This window comes from Agelaius phoeniceus, chromosome 36, assembly GCF_051311805.1.
Source record: "Agelaius phoeniceus isolate bAgePho1 chromosome 36, bAgePho1.hap1, whole genome shotgun sequence".
Lineage (NCBI taxonomy): Eukaryota > Metazoa > Chordata > Aves > Passeriformes > Icteridae > Agelaius > Agelaius phoeniceus.
This window is the reverse complement of record NC_135300.1, coordinates 1,747,936-1,760,062: the sequence shown is the minus strand read 5'-3', so window position 1 is coordinate 1,760,062 and position 12,127 is coordinate 1,747,936. Positions and strand designations below refer to the sequence as shown.

The following is a 12,127-nucleotide window of genomic DNA, read 5'->3' as shown; positions in this document are numbered from 1 at the left end:
ATATTTTTGGGTCTCTTTTCCCGTTTTTGCTCAGTTTGAGCTGTGTAACATTGAGGTCTCTGTCCCCCCATTTTTAGGGTCTCCCTCTGATATTTTTGGGTCTCTTTTCCCGTTTTTTTGGCCAGTTTGAGCTCTCTAACATTGGGGTCCCTCTCCCCCATTTTTGGGGTCTCTCTTGCCCATTTTTTGGGTCACTTTCAGCTGTCTCACATGGGGTTTTCTCTCTCCATTTTTCGGGTGTCTCTTTGATATTTTTGGGGTCTCTCTCAGGTTTTTGGGGTCACTTTGAGCTCTCTCACATTGGGGTCTCTGTGACAATTTTGGGGTCTCTTCTCCCCCATTTTTGGGGTCCCTCTCACACATTTTTGGGTCTCTTTTCCCGTTTCTGGCCAGTTTGAGCTGTCTAACATTGAGGTCTCTCTCCCCCATTTTTGGGGTCTCTCTCCCCCATTTTGGGGTCTCTCTCTCCCTCCATTTTTGGGGTCTCTTTCCCCATTTCTGGCCAGTTTGAGCTCTCTCGCATTGGGGTCCCTCTCCCCCCATTTTTGGGGGTCCCTCTCACTCATTTTTGGGGTCTCTTTTCCCGTTTTTGGTCAGTTTGAGCTCTCTAACATTGGGGTTTCTCCCCCCATTTTTGGGGTCTCTCTCTGATATTTTGGGGTCTCTTTCCCCATTTTTGGGGTCTCTCTTTCCCCCCATTTTTGGGGTCCCTCTCACTCATTTTTGGGGTCTCTTTTCCGTTTTTGCTCAGTTTGAGCTGTGTAACATTGGGGTCTCTCTCTCCCATTTTTGGGGTCTCTCTCTCCCCCATTTTTGGGGTCCCTCTCACACATTTTTTGGGTCTCTTTTCCCGTTTCTGCCCAGTTTGATCTCTCTAACATTGGGGTCCCTCTCCCCCATTTTTGGAGTCCCTCTCACACGTTTTTTGGGTCTCTTTTCCCGTTTTTGGCCAGTTTGAGCTCTCTAACATTAGGGTTTCTCTCTCCCCCATTTTGGGGTCCCTCTCTGATATTTTTTGGGTCTCTTTTCCCGTTTCTGGCCAGTTTGAGCTCTCGGCCTTCCCCCCGAACGCCCCGGCCGCCATGCGGGCGCCCCCTCCCCGCTCCAAGGCCGCCCTGTCCGAGCGGGAATTCCTGGAGGCTCTGCCGGCCATGAACACCACGGCCACGGTGCTGGCCGTGCTCTGGGTGCTCAGGAACGAGCCCATGGACCTGGTGAGACCCCAACCCAAATTAATGAATCCCTATGGGACCCCTCCCCAAAATAACCCAACCAAAACCCCAAATAACCCACCCCAAACTGACCAAACCCACCCAAAACTGACCCAAACCCACCCAAAACTGACCCAAACCAAGCCCCAGCCGTGCTCTGGGTGCTCAGGAACGAGCCCATGGACCTGGTGAGACCCTCCCCAAATTAATGAACCCCTGTGGGACCCCTGCCCAAAATAACCCAGCCCAAACCCCAAATAACCCACCCAAAACTGACCCAAAACTGACCCAAAACCGACCTAAACCGACCCAAAACTGACTCAAAACTGACCCAAACCAAGCCCCAGCTGTGCTCTGGGTGCTCAGGAACGAGCCCATGGACCTGGTGAGACCCCAGCCCAAATTAATGAATCCCTATGGGACCCCTGCCCAAAATAACCCAGCCCAAACCCACCCAAACCCCAAATAACCACCCAAAACTGACCCAAACCCACCCAAAACTGACCCAAACCCACCCAAAACCGACCCAAACCAACCCCTGGCCGTGCTCAGGACCGAGCCCATGGACCTGGTGAGACCCCTCCCCAAATTAATGAATCTCTATGGGACCCCTGCCCAAAATAACCCAGCCCAAACCCAACCAAACCCACCCAAAACTGACCCAAAACCAACCCAAACCCACCCAAAACTGACCCAAACCGACACCAAAACTGACCCAAAACCGACCCAAACCCACCCAAAACTGACCCAAAACCCACCCAAAACTGACCCCAAAACCCACCCAAAACTGACCCAAAACCCACCCAAACCCACCCAAAACTGACCCAAACCCACCCAAAACTGACCCAAAACCCACCCAAACCAAGCCCTGGCCGTGCTCAGGACCGAGCCCCTGGACCTGGTGAGGACCCCAGCCCACCTTGCTGAGACCCCTCCCCAAATTCTCTCTCCCAGCGCCCCCTGGGCCATTCTCCCATCACTCCAGTCCCTCCCATCACTCCAGTAACCCCAGTTTGTCCTCCCATCACTCCCAGTAACCCCAGTTTGTGCCTCCCATTATCCCAGTGCTCCCAGTAACCCCAGTTTGTGCCCCCCATCACTCCCAGTAACCCCAGTTTGCCATTATCCAGTGCTCTCCATCACTCCCAGTCCCTCCCAGTGCTCCCAGTAACCCCAGTTTGTCCTCCCAGTGCTCCCAGTAACCCCAGTTTGTCCTTCCCAGCGCCCCCTGGGCCATTCTCCCATCACTCCCATCACTCCCAGTCCCTCCCAGTGCTCCCAGTAACCCCAGTTTGTCCCTCCCAGTGCTCCCAGTAACCCCAGTTTGTCCTCCCATCGCTCCCAGTCCCTCCAGTAACCCCAGTTTGTCCTCCCATTATCCCAGTGCTCCAGTGCTCCAGTAACCCCAGTTTGTCACTCCCATTATCCCATCGCTCCCAGTAACCCCAGTTTGTCCTCCCATCACTCCCAGTGCTCCCAGTTTGTCCCTCCCATCACTCCCAGTGCTCCCAGTGCTCCCAGTAACCCCAGTTTGTCCTTCCCAGTGCCCCCTGGGCCATTCTCCCATCACTCCCAGTCCCCTCCCATCACTCCCAGTAACCCCAGTTTGTCCCTCCCAGTGCTCCCAGTAACCCCAGTTTGTCCCTCCCATCACTCCCAGTAACCCCAGTTTGTCCCTCCCATCACTCCCAGTAACCCCAGTTTGTGCCTCCCATTATCCCAGTGCTCCCAGTAACCCCAGTTTGTGCCCCCCATCACTCCCAGTAACCCCAGTTTGCCATTATCCCAGTGCTCTCCATCACTCCCAGTCCCTCCCAGTGCTCCAGTAACCCAGTTTGTCCCTCCCATCACTCCCAGTCCCTCCCAGTGCTCCCAGTAACCCCATTCCTGTGCCCCCAGCGCCCCCTGGGCCATTACCCCGAGCGCCATTTCACCGAGGCCGCCCCCCGGCGCCTGATCCGGCGTTTCCGGCGCCGCCTGCGCCGAATCTCCCGCGAGATCCGGGCCAGGAACGCGGGGCTGGAGCGGCCCTACCCCTACCTGGACCCCGAGAAACATCGAGAACAGCGTGGCCATCTGAGACAGCCCGAAATCACACCCCCAAAATCACCCCAAAAAATATCCAAAAATATCCCAAAACACACCCCAAAATCACCCCAAAAAATACCCCAAAATCACCCAAAAATAACCCAAAATACACCCCCAAATATATCCCAAAATCACCCAAAAAATATCCAGAAATATGCCAGAAATACCCCCAAAATACACCCCAAAATATATCCAAAAAATACCCAAAATATCCCGGAAATACCCCAAAATACACCCCCAAAATTACCCCAAAATCACTCCAAAAATACCCCAGAAATATCTCAAAACACACTCCAAAAATATCCTGAAATATCCCAAAATACACCCCCAAAATATCCCAGAAATAGCCCAGAAATACCCCAAAATACACCCCCAAAATATCCCAGAAATAGCCCAAATACACCCCCAAAAATATCCCAAAACCACTCAAAAATCCACACAAAAAATATCCCAAAATATTCCAGAAATATCCCAAAATCCCCCCCAAAAAATATCCCCAAATCACCCCAAAACAGCCCTACCCCTACCTGGACCCCGAGAACATCGAGAACAGCGTGGCCATCTGAGACAGCCCGAAATCACACCCCAAAATCACCCCAAAAAATATCCCAAAATATGCCAGAAATACCCCAAAATACACCCCCAAATATATCCCAAAATCACCCCAAAATCACCCAAAAAATATCCCGTAAATATGCCAGAAATACCCCAAAATACACCCCAAAATATATCCAAAAAATACCCCAAAATATCCCAGAAATACCCCAAAATACACCCCAAAATTACCCCAAAATCACTCCAAAAATATCCCAGAAATATCTCAAAACACACTCCAAAAATATCCTGAAATATCCCAAAATACACCCCCAAAATATCCCAGAAATAGCCCAGAAATACCCCAAAATACACCCCCCAAAATATATCCCAGAAATAGCCCAAAATACACACCCAAAAAATCCCAAAACACACCCCAAAATATCCCAGAAATAGCCCAAAATACACCCCCAAAAATATCCAAAACCACTCAAAAATCCACACAAAAAATATCCCAAAATATTCCAGAAATATCCCAAAATCACCCCAAAAAATATCCCCAAATCACCCCAAAACAGCCCTACCCCTACCTGGACCCCGAGAACATTGAGAACAGCGTGGCCATCTGAGACAGCCTGAAATACCCCAAAATAACCCCAAAAAATATCAAAAATATGCCAGAAATACCCCAAAATACACCCCCAAATATATCCCAAAATCACCCCAAAATCACCCAAAAAATATCCCATAAATATGCCAGAAATACCCCAAAATACACCCCAAAATATATCCAAAAAATACCCCAAAATATCCCAGAAATACCCCAAAATACACCCCCAAAATTACCCCAAAATCACTCCAAAAATACCCCAGAAATATCTCAAAACACACTCCAAAAATATCCTGAAATATCCCAAAATACACCCCCAAAATACACCCCCAAAATACACCCCCAAAATATCCCAGAAATACCCCAAAATACACACCCAAAAATATCCCAAAACCACTCAAAAATCCACACAAAAAATATCCCAAAATATCCCAGAAATATCCCAAAATCACCCCAAAAAATATCCCCAAAACAGCCCTACCCCTACTGGACCCCAAGAACATCGAGAACAGCGTGGCCATCTGAGACAGCCCGAAATCACACCCCAAAATCACCCCAAAAAATATCCAAAAATATCCCAGAAATACCCCAAAATCACCACAAAAAAATATCCAAAAATATGCCAGAAATACCCCAAAATACACCCCCAAATATATCCCAAAATCCACCTAAAATACACCCCCAAAATATCCCAGAAATACCCCAGAAATACCCCAAAATACACCCCAAAAATATCCCAGAAATATCCCAAAATACACCCCCAAATATATCCCAAAATCACCCTAAAAATCCACCCAAAAATATCCAAAAATATCCCAGAAATACCCCAAAATACACCCCCAAAATATCCCAGAGATACCCAAAATACACCCCAAAATATCCAGAAATATCACAAAATGCACCCCAAAAATATCCCGGAATTATTCCAAAATACACCCCAAAATATATCCCAAAAATATCACAAAATACAACCCCAAATATATCCCAAAATCACCCCAAAATCCACCCAAAAAATATCCGAAAATATCCCAGAAATACCCCAAAATACACCCCCAAAATACCCCCGAAATATCCCAAAATACACCCCCAAATATATCCCAAAATCACCCCAAAATCCACCCAAAAAATATCCAAAAATATCCCAGAATTATCACAAAATACACCCCAAAATATCCCAGAAATATCCCAAAATACACCCCCAAAAATATATCCCAAAATCACCCCAAAATCCACCCAAAAAATACCCCAAAAATATCCCAGAAATACCCAAAATACACCCAAAAATATACCAGAAATATTCCAAAATACACCCCCAAATATATCCCAAAATCACCCCAAAATCCACCCAAAAAATATCCGAAAATATCCCAGAAATATTCCAAAATACACCCCCAAAAATATATCCCAAAATCACCCCAAAATCCACCCAAAAAATATCCGAAAATATCCCAGAAATATCCCAAAATGCACCCCAAAAATATCCCAGAGATACCCCAAAATACACCCCCAAAAATATCCCAAAATCACCCCAAAATACACCCCAAAAATATACCAGAAATATTCCAAAATACACCCCCAAAAATATCCCCGAAATACCCCAAAATACACCCCCAAATATATCCCAAAATCACCCCAAAATCCACCCAAAAATATCCCAAAATATCCCAGAAATATCCCAAAATACACCCCCAAATATATCCCAAAATCACCCCAAAATCCACTCAAAAAATATCCGAAAATATCCCAGAAATATCCCAAAATGCACCCCAAAAATATCCCAGAAATATCCCAAAATACACCCAAAAATATATCCCAAAATCCACCCAAAAAATATCCAAAAATATCCCAGAATTATCACAAAATACACCCCAAAATATCCCAGAACTATCCCAAAATACACCCCCAAAAATATCCCAAAATGACCCCAAAATCCACCCAAAAAATATCCCAAAAATATCCCAGAAATACCCCAAAATACACCCCAAAAATATCCCAGAAATATCCCAAAATACACCCCAAATATATCCCAAAATACACCCAAAATCCACCCAAAAATATCCCAGAAATATTCCAAAATACACCCCCAAATATATCCCAAAATCACCCCAAAATCCACCCAAAAAATATCCAAAAATATCCCAGAAATAGCCCAAAATACCCCCAAAAAATCCCAAAATGCCCCAAAATCCCCCAAAATCCCCCCAAACCCATCCCCAAGCATGGAGGGCGGCGTGGCCAATGTGGAATCTCCTGAAATGCCCCAAAATGCCCCAAAATGCCCCAAAATAGCCCAAAGTTACCCCAGGATCGAGAGCAGCGTCGCCATGGGGGGGGGGGTTCCCAGTATGGCACTGGGCTGTACTGGGCTGTACTGGGAGCTGGTACTGGTCTGTACTGGGAGCTGGTACTGGTCTGTACTGGTTTGTACTGGGGGCTGGTACTGGTCTGTACTGGTTTGTACTGGGAGCTGTTTCTGGTCTGTACTGGTCTGTACTGGGAGCCATGACTGGGCTTTACTGGTGTGTACTGGTCTGTACTGGGGGCTGTTACTGGCCTGTACTGGGGGCTGTTACTGGTCTGTACTGGGAGCTGGTACTGGTCTGTACTGGGAGCTCTTACTGGGCTGTACTGGGAGCTCTTACTGGGCTGTACTGGTTTGTACTGGGAGCTGGTACTGGGCTGTACTGGGCTGTACTGGGAGTCATGACTGGGCCATACTGGGAGCTGTTACTGGTCTGTACTGGGAGCTCATACTGGTCTGTACTGGGAGCTCTTACTGGGCCATACTGGGGGCTGGTACTGGTCTGTACTGGTCTGAACTGGGTGCTGTTACTGGTCTGTACTGGGAGCCATGACTGAGCTTTACTGGGGGCTGTTACTGGTCTGTACTGGTCTATACCGAGAGCTGTTACTGGTCTGTACTGGGAGCTCTTACTGGTCTGTACTGGTCTATACTGGGAGCTCTTACTGGTCTGTACTGGTCTATACCGGGAGCTGTTACTGGTCTGTACTGGGAGCTCTTACTGGGCCATACTGGGGGCTGTTACTGGTCTATACTGGGAATGTTATTATGTATTGGAAGCTCTTGCTGGTCTATACTGGGAGCTCTTACTGGTCTGTACTGGAGCGTTACTGGTCTATACTGGGAATGTTATTCTGTACTGGGAGCCGTTACTGGTCTATACTGGGAGCTGTTACTGGTGTCAATAAAGGTGTCGGTGGAGCAGTACTGGGCACACTGGTCTGTACTGGTCTGTACTGGTCTGTACTGGTCTGTACTGGTCTGTACTGGGCGGAGGTGGGACACACCCAGGGAAGGGACTGGGATGGACTGGGATGGACTGGGATGGAACTGGGATGGAACTGGGATGGACTGGGATGGACTGGGATGAACTGGGATGGACTGGGATGGACTGGGTTGAACTGGGATGAACTGGGAGGGACTGGGAGGGACTGGGATGGACTGGGATGGACTGGGATGGACTGGGATGGATTGGGATGGACTGGGATGAACTGGAAGGGACTGGGATGAACTGGGTTGAACTGGGATGAACTGGGATGGACTGGGATGGACTGGGATGGAACTGGGATGGACTGGGATGGAACTGGGATGGATTGGGATGGAATGGGACAAACTGGGATGGATTGGGATGGACTGGGATGGACTGGGATGAACTGGGATGGACTGGGATGAACTGGGATGAACTGGGATGGACTGGGATGGACTGGGTTGAACTGGGATGAACTGGGAGGGACTGGGATGGAACTGGGGTAGAGGGCAGCCCCAGTGTCGCAACTGGGATGGACTGGGATGGAACTGGGAGGGACTGGGATGGATTGGGATGGATTGGGATGGACTGGGATGGACTGGGATGGACTGGGATGGAACTGGGATGGACTGGGATGAACTGGGATGAACTGGGGCGTGCCTGGTGCGGGGGTGGCTGAGGCCGGCAGGGCTGGAACTGGTCAGACTGGGAGCAGTGGTGAAACTGGGATGGAACTGGGAGGGACTGGGAGGGACTGGGACATTCCTGGGGCCGGGAGTGCCCTGACCGGCCGGACTGGGAGCACTGGGATGGACTGGGAGGGACTGGGACAAACTGGGAGGGGACTGGGCGGGAACTGGGGGGAAACTGGGAGGGACTGGGATGGAACTGGGCGGGAACTGGGCGGGAACTGGGGGGAAACTGAGAGGGGACTGGGCGGGACTGGGACAAACTGGGAGGGGCTGGGATGGAACTGGGATGGATTGGGCGGGAACTGGGCGGGAACTGGGCCGGACTGGGAGCTGTTACTGGGAGCACTGGGAGCTGTTACTGGGAGCACTGGGAGCACTGGGAGCTGTTACTGGGAGCACTGGGAGCACTGGGAGCTGTTACTGGGAGCAGCCGCGCCCGAGGGACTCCGGAGCCGCCGAGGGACCCCCAGGGACCCCCCCAGGACCGGGAGACCCCCAGGGACCCCCCCAAAAACCCCCGGGGACCCCAAAAACCCCACAGGGACCCCCAGGGACCCCAAAACCCCACAGGACCCCCGGGGACCCCAAAAACCCCACAGGGACCCCCCCAAAAACCCCCAAAACCCCACAGGGACCCCCAGGGACCCCCGGGGACCCCAAAAACCCCACAGGGACCCCCAAAACCCCCCCAGGACCCCCGGGAACCCCAGAGACCCCCAAAAACCCCACAAGGACCCCCAGGGACCCCCCAAAACCCCCACAGGGACCCCCCAAAACCCCCCAGGCATCCCCAGGGATCCCTGGGGAACCCCAAAATCGCTAAAAGGACCCCAAAACCCCCCTGAGTGACCCCCAGGGACCCCCAAAACCCCCTCAGGGACCCCCTGAGTGACCCCCAGGGACCCCAAAAACCCCCAGGGACTCCCCCAGGGACCCCCAAAAACCTCAAGGACCCCTCAAAGACCCCAAAACCCCTTGGGAGACCCTCAGGGACCCCCCAAAGACCCCAAAACCCTCAAGGACCCCCCCAGGGGACCCCCCAAGGACACCCAGGGACCCCCAAAACCCCCGGGGACCCCAAAAACTTCAGGGAACCCCGGGAGAGCCTCAGGGACTCCCAAGGAACTCCCAGGGACCCCCGGGGACCCCCCCAAAACCCTCCAGGGACCCCCCAGGATTGGGAGACCCCCAGGGACCCCCCCCCAAAACCTCCCCCAAAAACCCCCGGGGAACCCCAAAACCCCTCAAGGACCCCCCAAGGGACCCCCTCAAATCCCCAGGGGACCCCAAAATCCCCCCAAAACCCCACAAGGACCCCCAAGGACCCCTGGGTGACCCCTGGGTGACCCCTGGGTGACCCTGAGTGACCCCTGAGTGACCCCTGGGTGACCCTCAGGACCCTCCAGGGACCCCAAAACCCCTCAAGGACCCCTGGGTGACCCCTGGGTGACCCCTGGGTGACCCTGAGTGACCCCTGGGTGACCCCTGGGTGACCCTGAGTTACCCCAGGACCCCTAAAGACCATTCAGGACCCCCCTGCGTGACCCCTGCGTGACCCCTGCGTGACCCTGGCGTCCCAGGCGGTTTCCGGTCCGGGTGGGGGAGGGGCGGGGGTGCCCGGTTCCGGTCCGGCGGTGCCCGGTTCCGGGGGGGGAGGGGCGGGGGTGCCCGGTTCCGGTCCGGGGGTGCCCGGTTCCGGTGGGGGAGGGGCGGGGGTGCCCGGTTCCGGTCCGGCGGTGCCCGGTTCCGGTGGGGGAGGGGCGCGGTACCGGCTCGGGGTCGCCACGGGCGCGCAGTGCGGGGGGGGCACCCTGGGCGCGGTCACCCTGAGCCTGGCGGGGACGCGCGGCGCGAGCCCGCGGTGGCTCCTGGGGTGGCCCCGGCACCGCCTGCGGCCCGGACACGTGAGGAGCTGGGGGGGGACTGGGATGGGAACTGGTTTATACTGGGATGGGGACTGGGGGGAACTGGGAGGGAACTGGGAGGGACTGGGAGGGACTGGGAGAGACTGGGATGGGGACTGGTTCATACTGGTTCATACTGGGATGGGACTGGGATGGGGACTGGGAGGGACTGGGAGCTATGGGAATGACAAACTGAGGCACTGGGAGGGACTGGGATGGGACTGGGAGGGACTGGGAGGGAACTGGGATCAACTGGTTCATACTGGGAGGGAACTGGTTTATACTGGGATGGGACTGGGAGGGACTGGGAGGGAACTGGGAGGAACTGGGAGGGACTGGGTTATACTGGGAGGGATTGGGATGGGACTGGGAGGGAACTGGTTTATACTGGGAGGGACTGGGAGGGACTGGGATGGGACTGGGAGGGACTGGCTTGTACTGGGATAGGACTGGGAGGGACTGGGAGGGACTGGGAGGGCACTGGTTTATACTGGGATGGGGACTGGGAGGGACTGGGATGGACTGGGAGGGACTGGGATGGACTGGGAGGGACTGGTTTATACTGGGATGGGACTAGGAGGGACTGGGATGGACTGGGAGGGCACTGTGGGGGACTGGTTTATACTGGGATAGGACTGGGAGGGACTGGGAGGGAACTGGGATAGGATTGGGAGCACTGGGAATGACAAACTGGGGCACTGGTTTATACTGGGAGGGACTGGGAGGGAACTGGGATGGACTGGGAGGGACTGGGATGGGGACTGGGATAGGATTGGGAGCTATGGGAATGACAAACTGGGGCACTGGGATCAAACTGGGAGGGGACTGGGAGGGACTGGTTCATACTGGGATGGCACTGGGAGGGACTGGGATGGCACTGGGATAGGATTGGGATCTATGGGAATGACAAACTGGGGAACTGGGATGGACTGGTTTATACTGGGAGGGACTGGGAGGGACTGGAGGGGACTGGGAATCACAAACTGGGAGCACTGGGCCGGAACTGGGGGCACTGGGAGCCCTGGTGAGGATGAGAGGGGACAGGGGGTGACACAAGAGGTGACCCAGGAGGTGACACAGGGGACACAGGGGACAATGGGGACACAGGGGACACAGGTGTGACAGGACAGGTGACACAGGTGTGACCCAGGTGTCCCTGTCCCAGACGCTGTGGGTGACACAGGTGACACAGCAGGTGACACAGGTGACACAGGACAGGTGTGACAGGTGACACTCAGGTGTGCCCCAGGTGTGACCCAGGTGTCCCATCACAGACCCTGTGGCTGGAGGTCACCTGTCCCCGGCCCCTGGGGACGCTGCTGTGCCTGTCACAGACACTGTGGGTGACACAGGTGACACACAGGTGACACACAGGTGACACAGGACAGGTGTGACAGGTGCCCCAGGTGTGACCCAGGTGTCCCTGTCCCAGACACTGTGGGTGACACAGGTGACACAGGACAGGTGTGACAGGTGACACAGGTGACACCGGTGACACTCAGGTGTGACTCAGGTGTCCCATCACAGACGCTCTGGCTGGAGGTCACCTGTCCCCGGCCCCTGGGGACGCTGCTGTCCCTGTCACAGACACTGTGGGTGACACAGGTGACACAGGTGTGACAGGACAGGTGGCACAGGTGCCCCAGGTGTGACCCAGGTGTCCCTGTCCCAGACCCTGTGGCTGGAGGTCACCTGTCCCCGGCCCCTGGGGACGCTGCTGTCCCTGTCACAGACACTGTGGGTGACACAGGTGACACAGGACAGGTGTGAAGGTGACACAGGTGTGACAGGTGACACACAGGTGACACTCAGGTGTGAC

The 12,127-nt window shown here is 53.6% G+C and overlaps 1 protein-coding gene across 1 annotated transcript in view; it reads left to right on the top strand.

Moving 5' to 3' along the window:
* LOC129134424 (polyunsaturated fatty acid lipoxygenase ALOX15B-like) overlaps positions 1–3,435 on the top strand; it is a 34,846-nt gene extending 31,411 nt beyond the window's left edge. The window contains 3 exon segments of the mRNA XM_077192973.1: positions 1,044–1,214; positions 3,111–3,263; positions 3,265–3,435. Coding sequence (XP_077049088.1) covers positions 1,044–1,214; positions 3,111–3,263; positions 3,265–3,291 — 351 coding nt within the window. The 3' untranslated portion in view covers positions 3,292–3,435.
* The last annotated feature ends 8,692 nt before the right edge of the window (positions 3,436–12,127 follow it).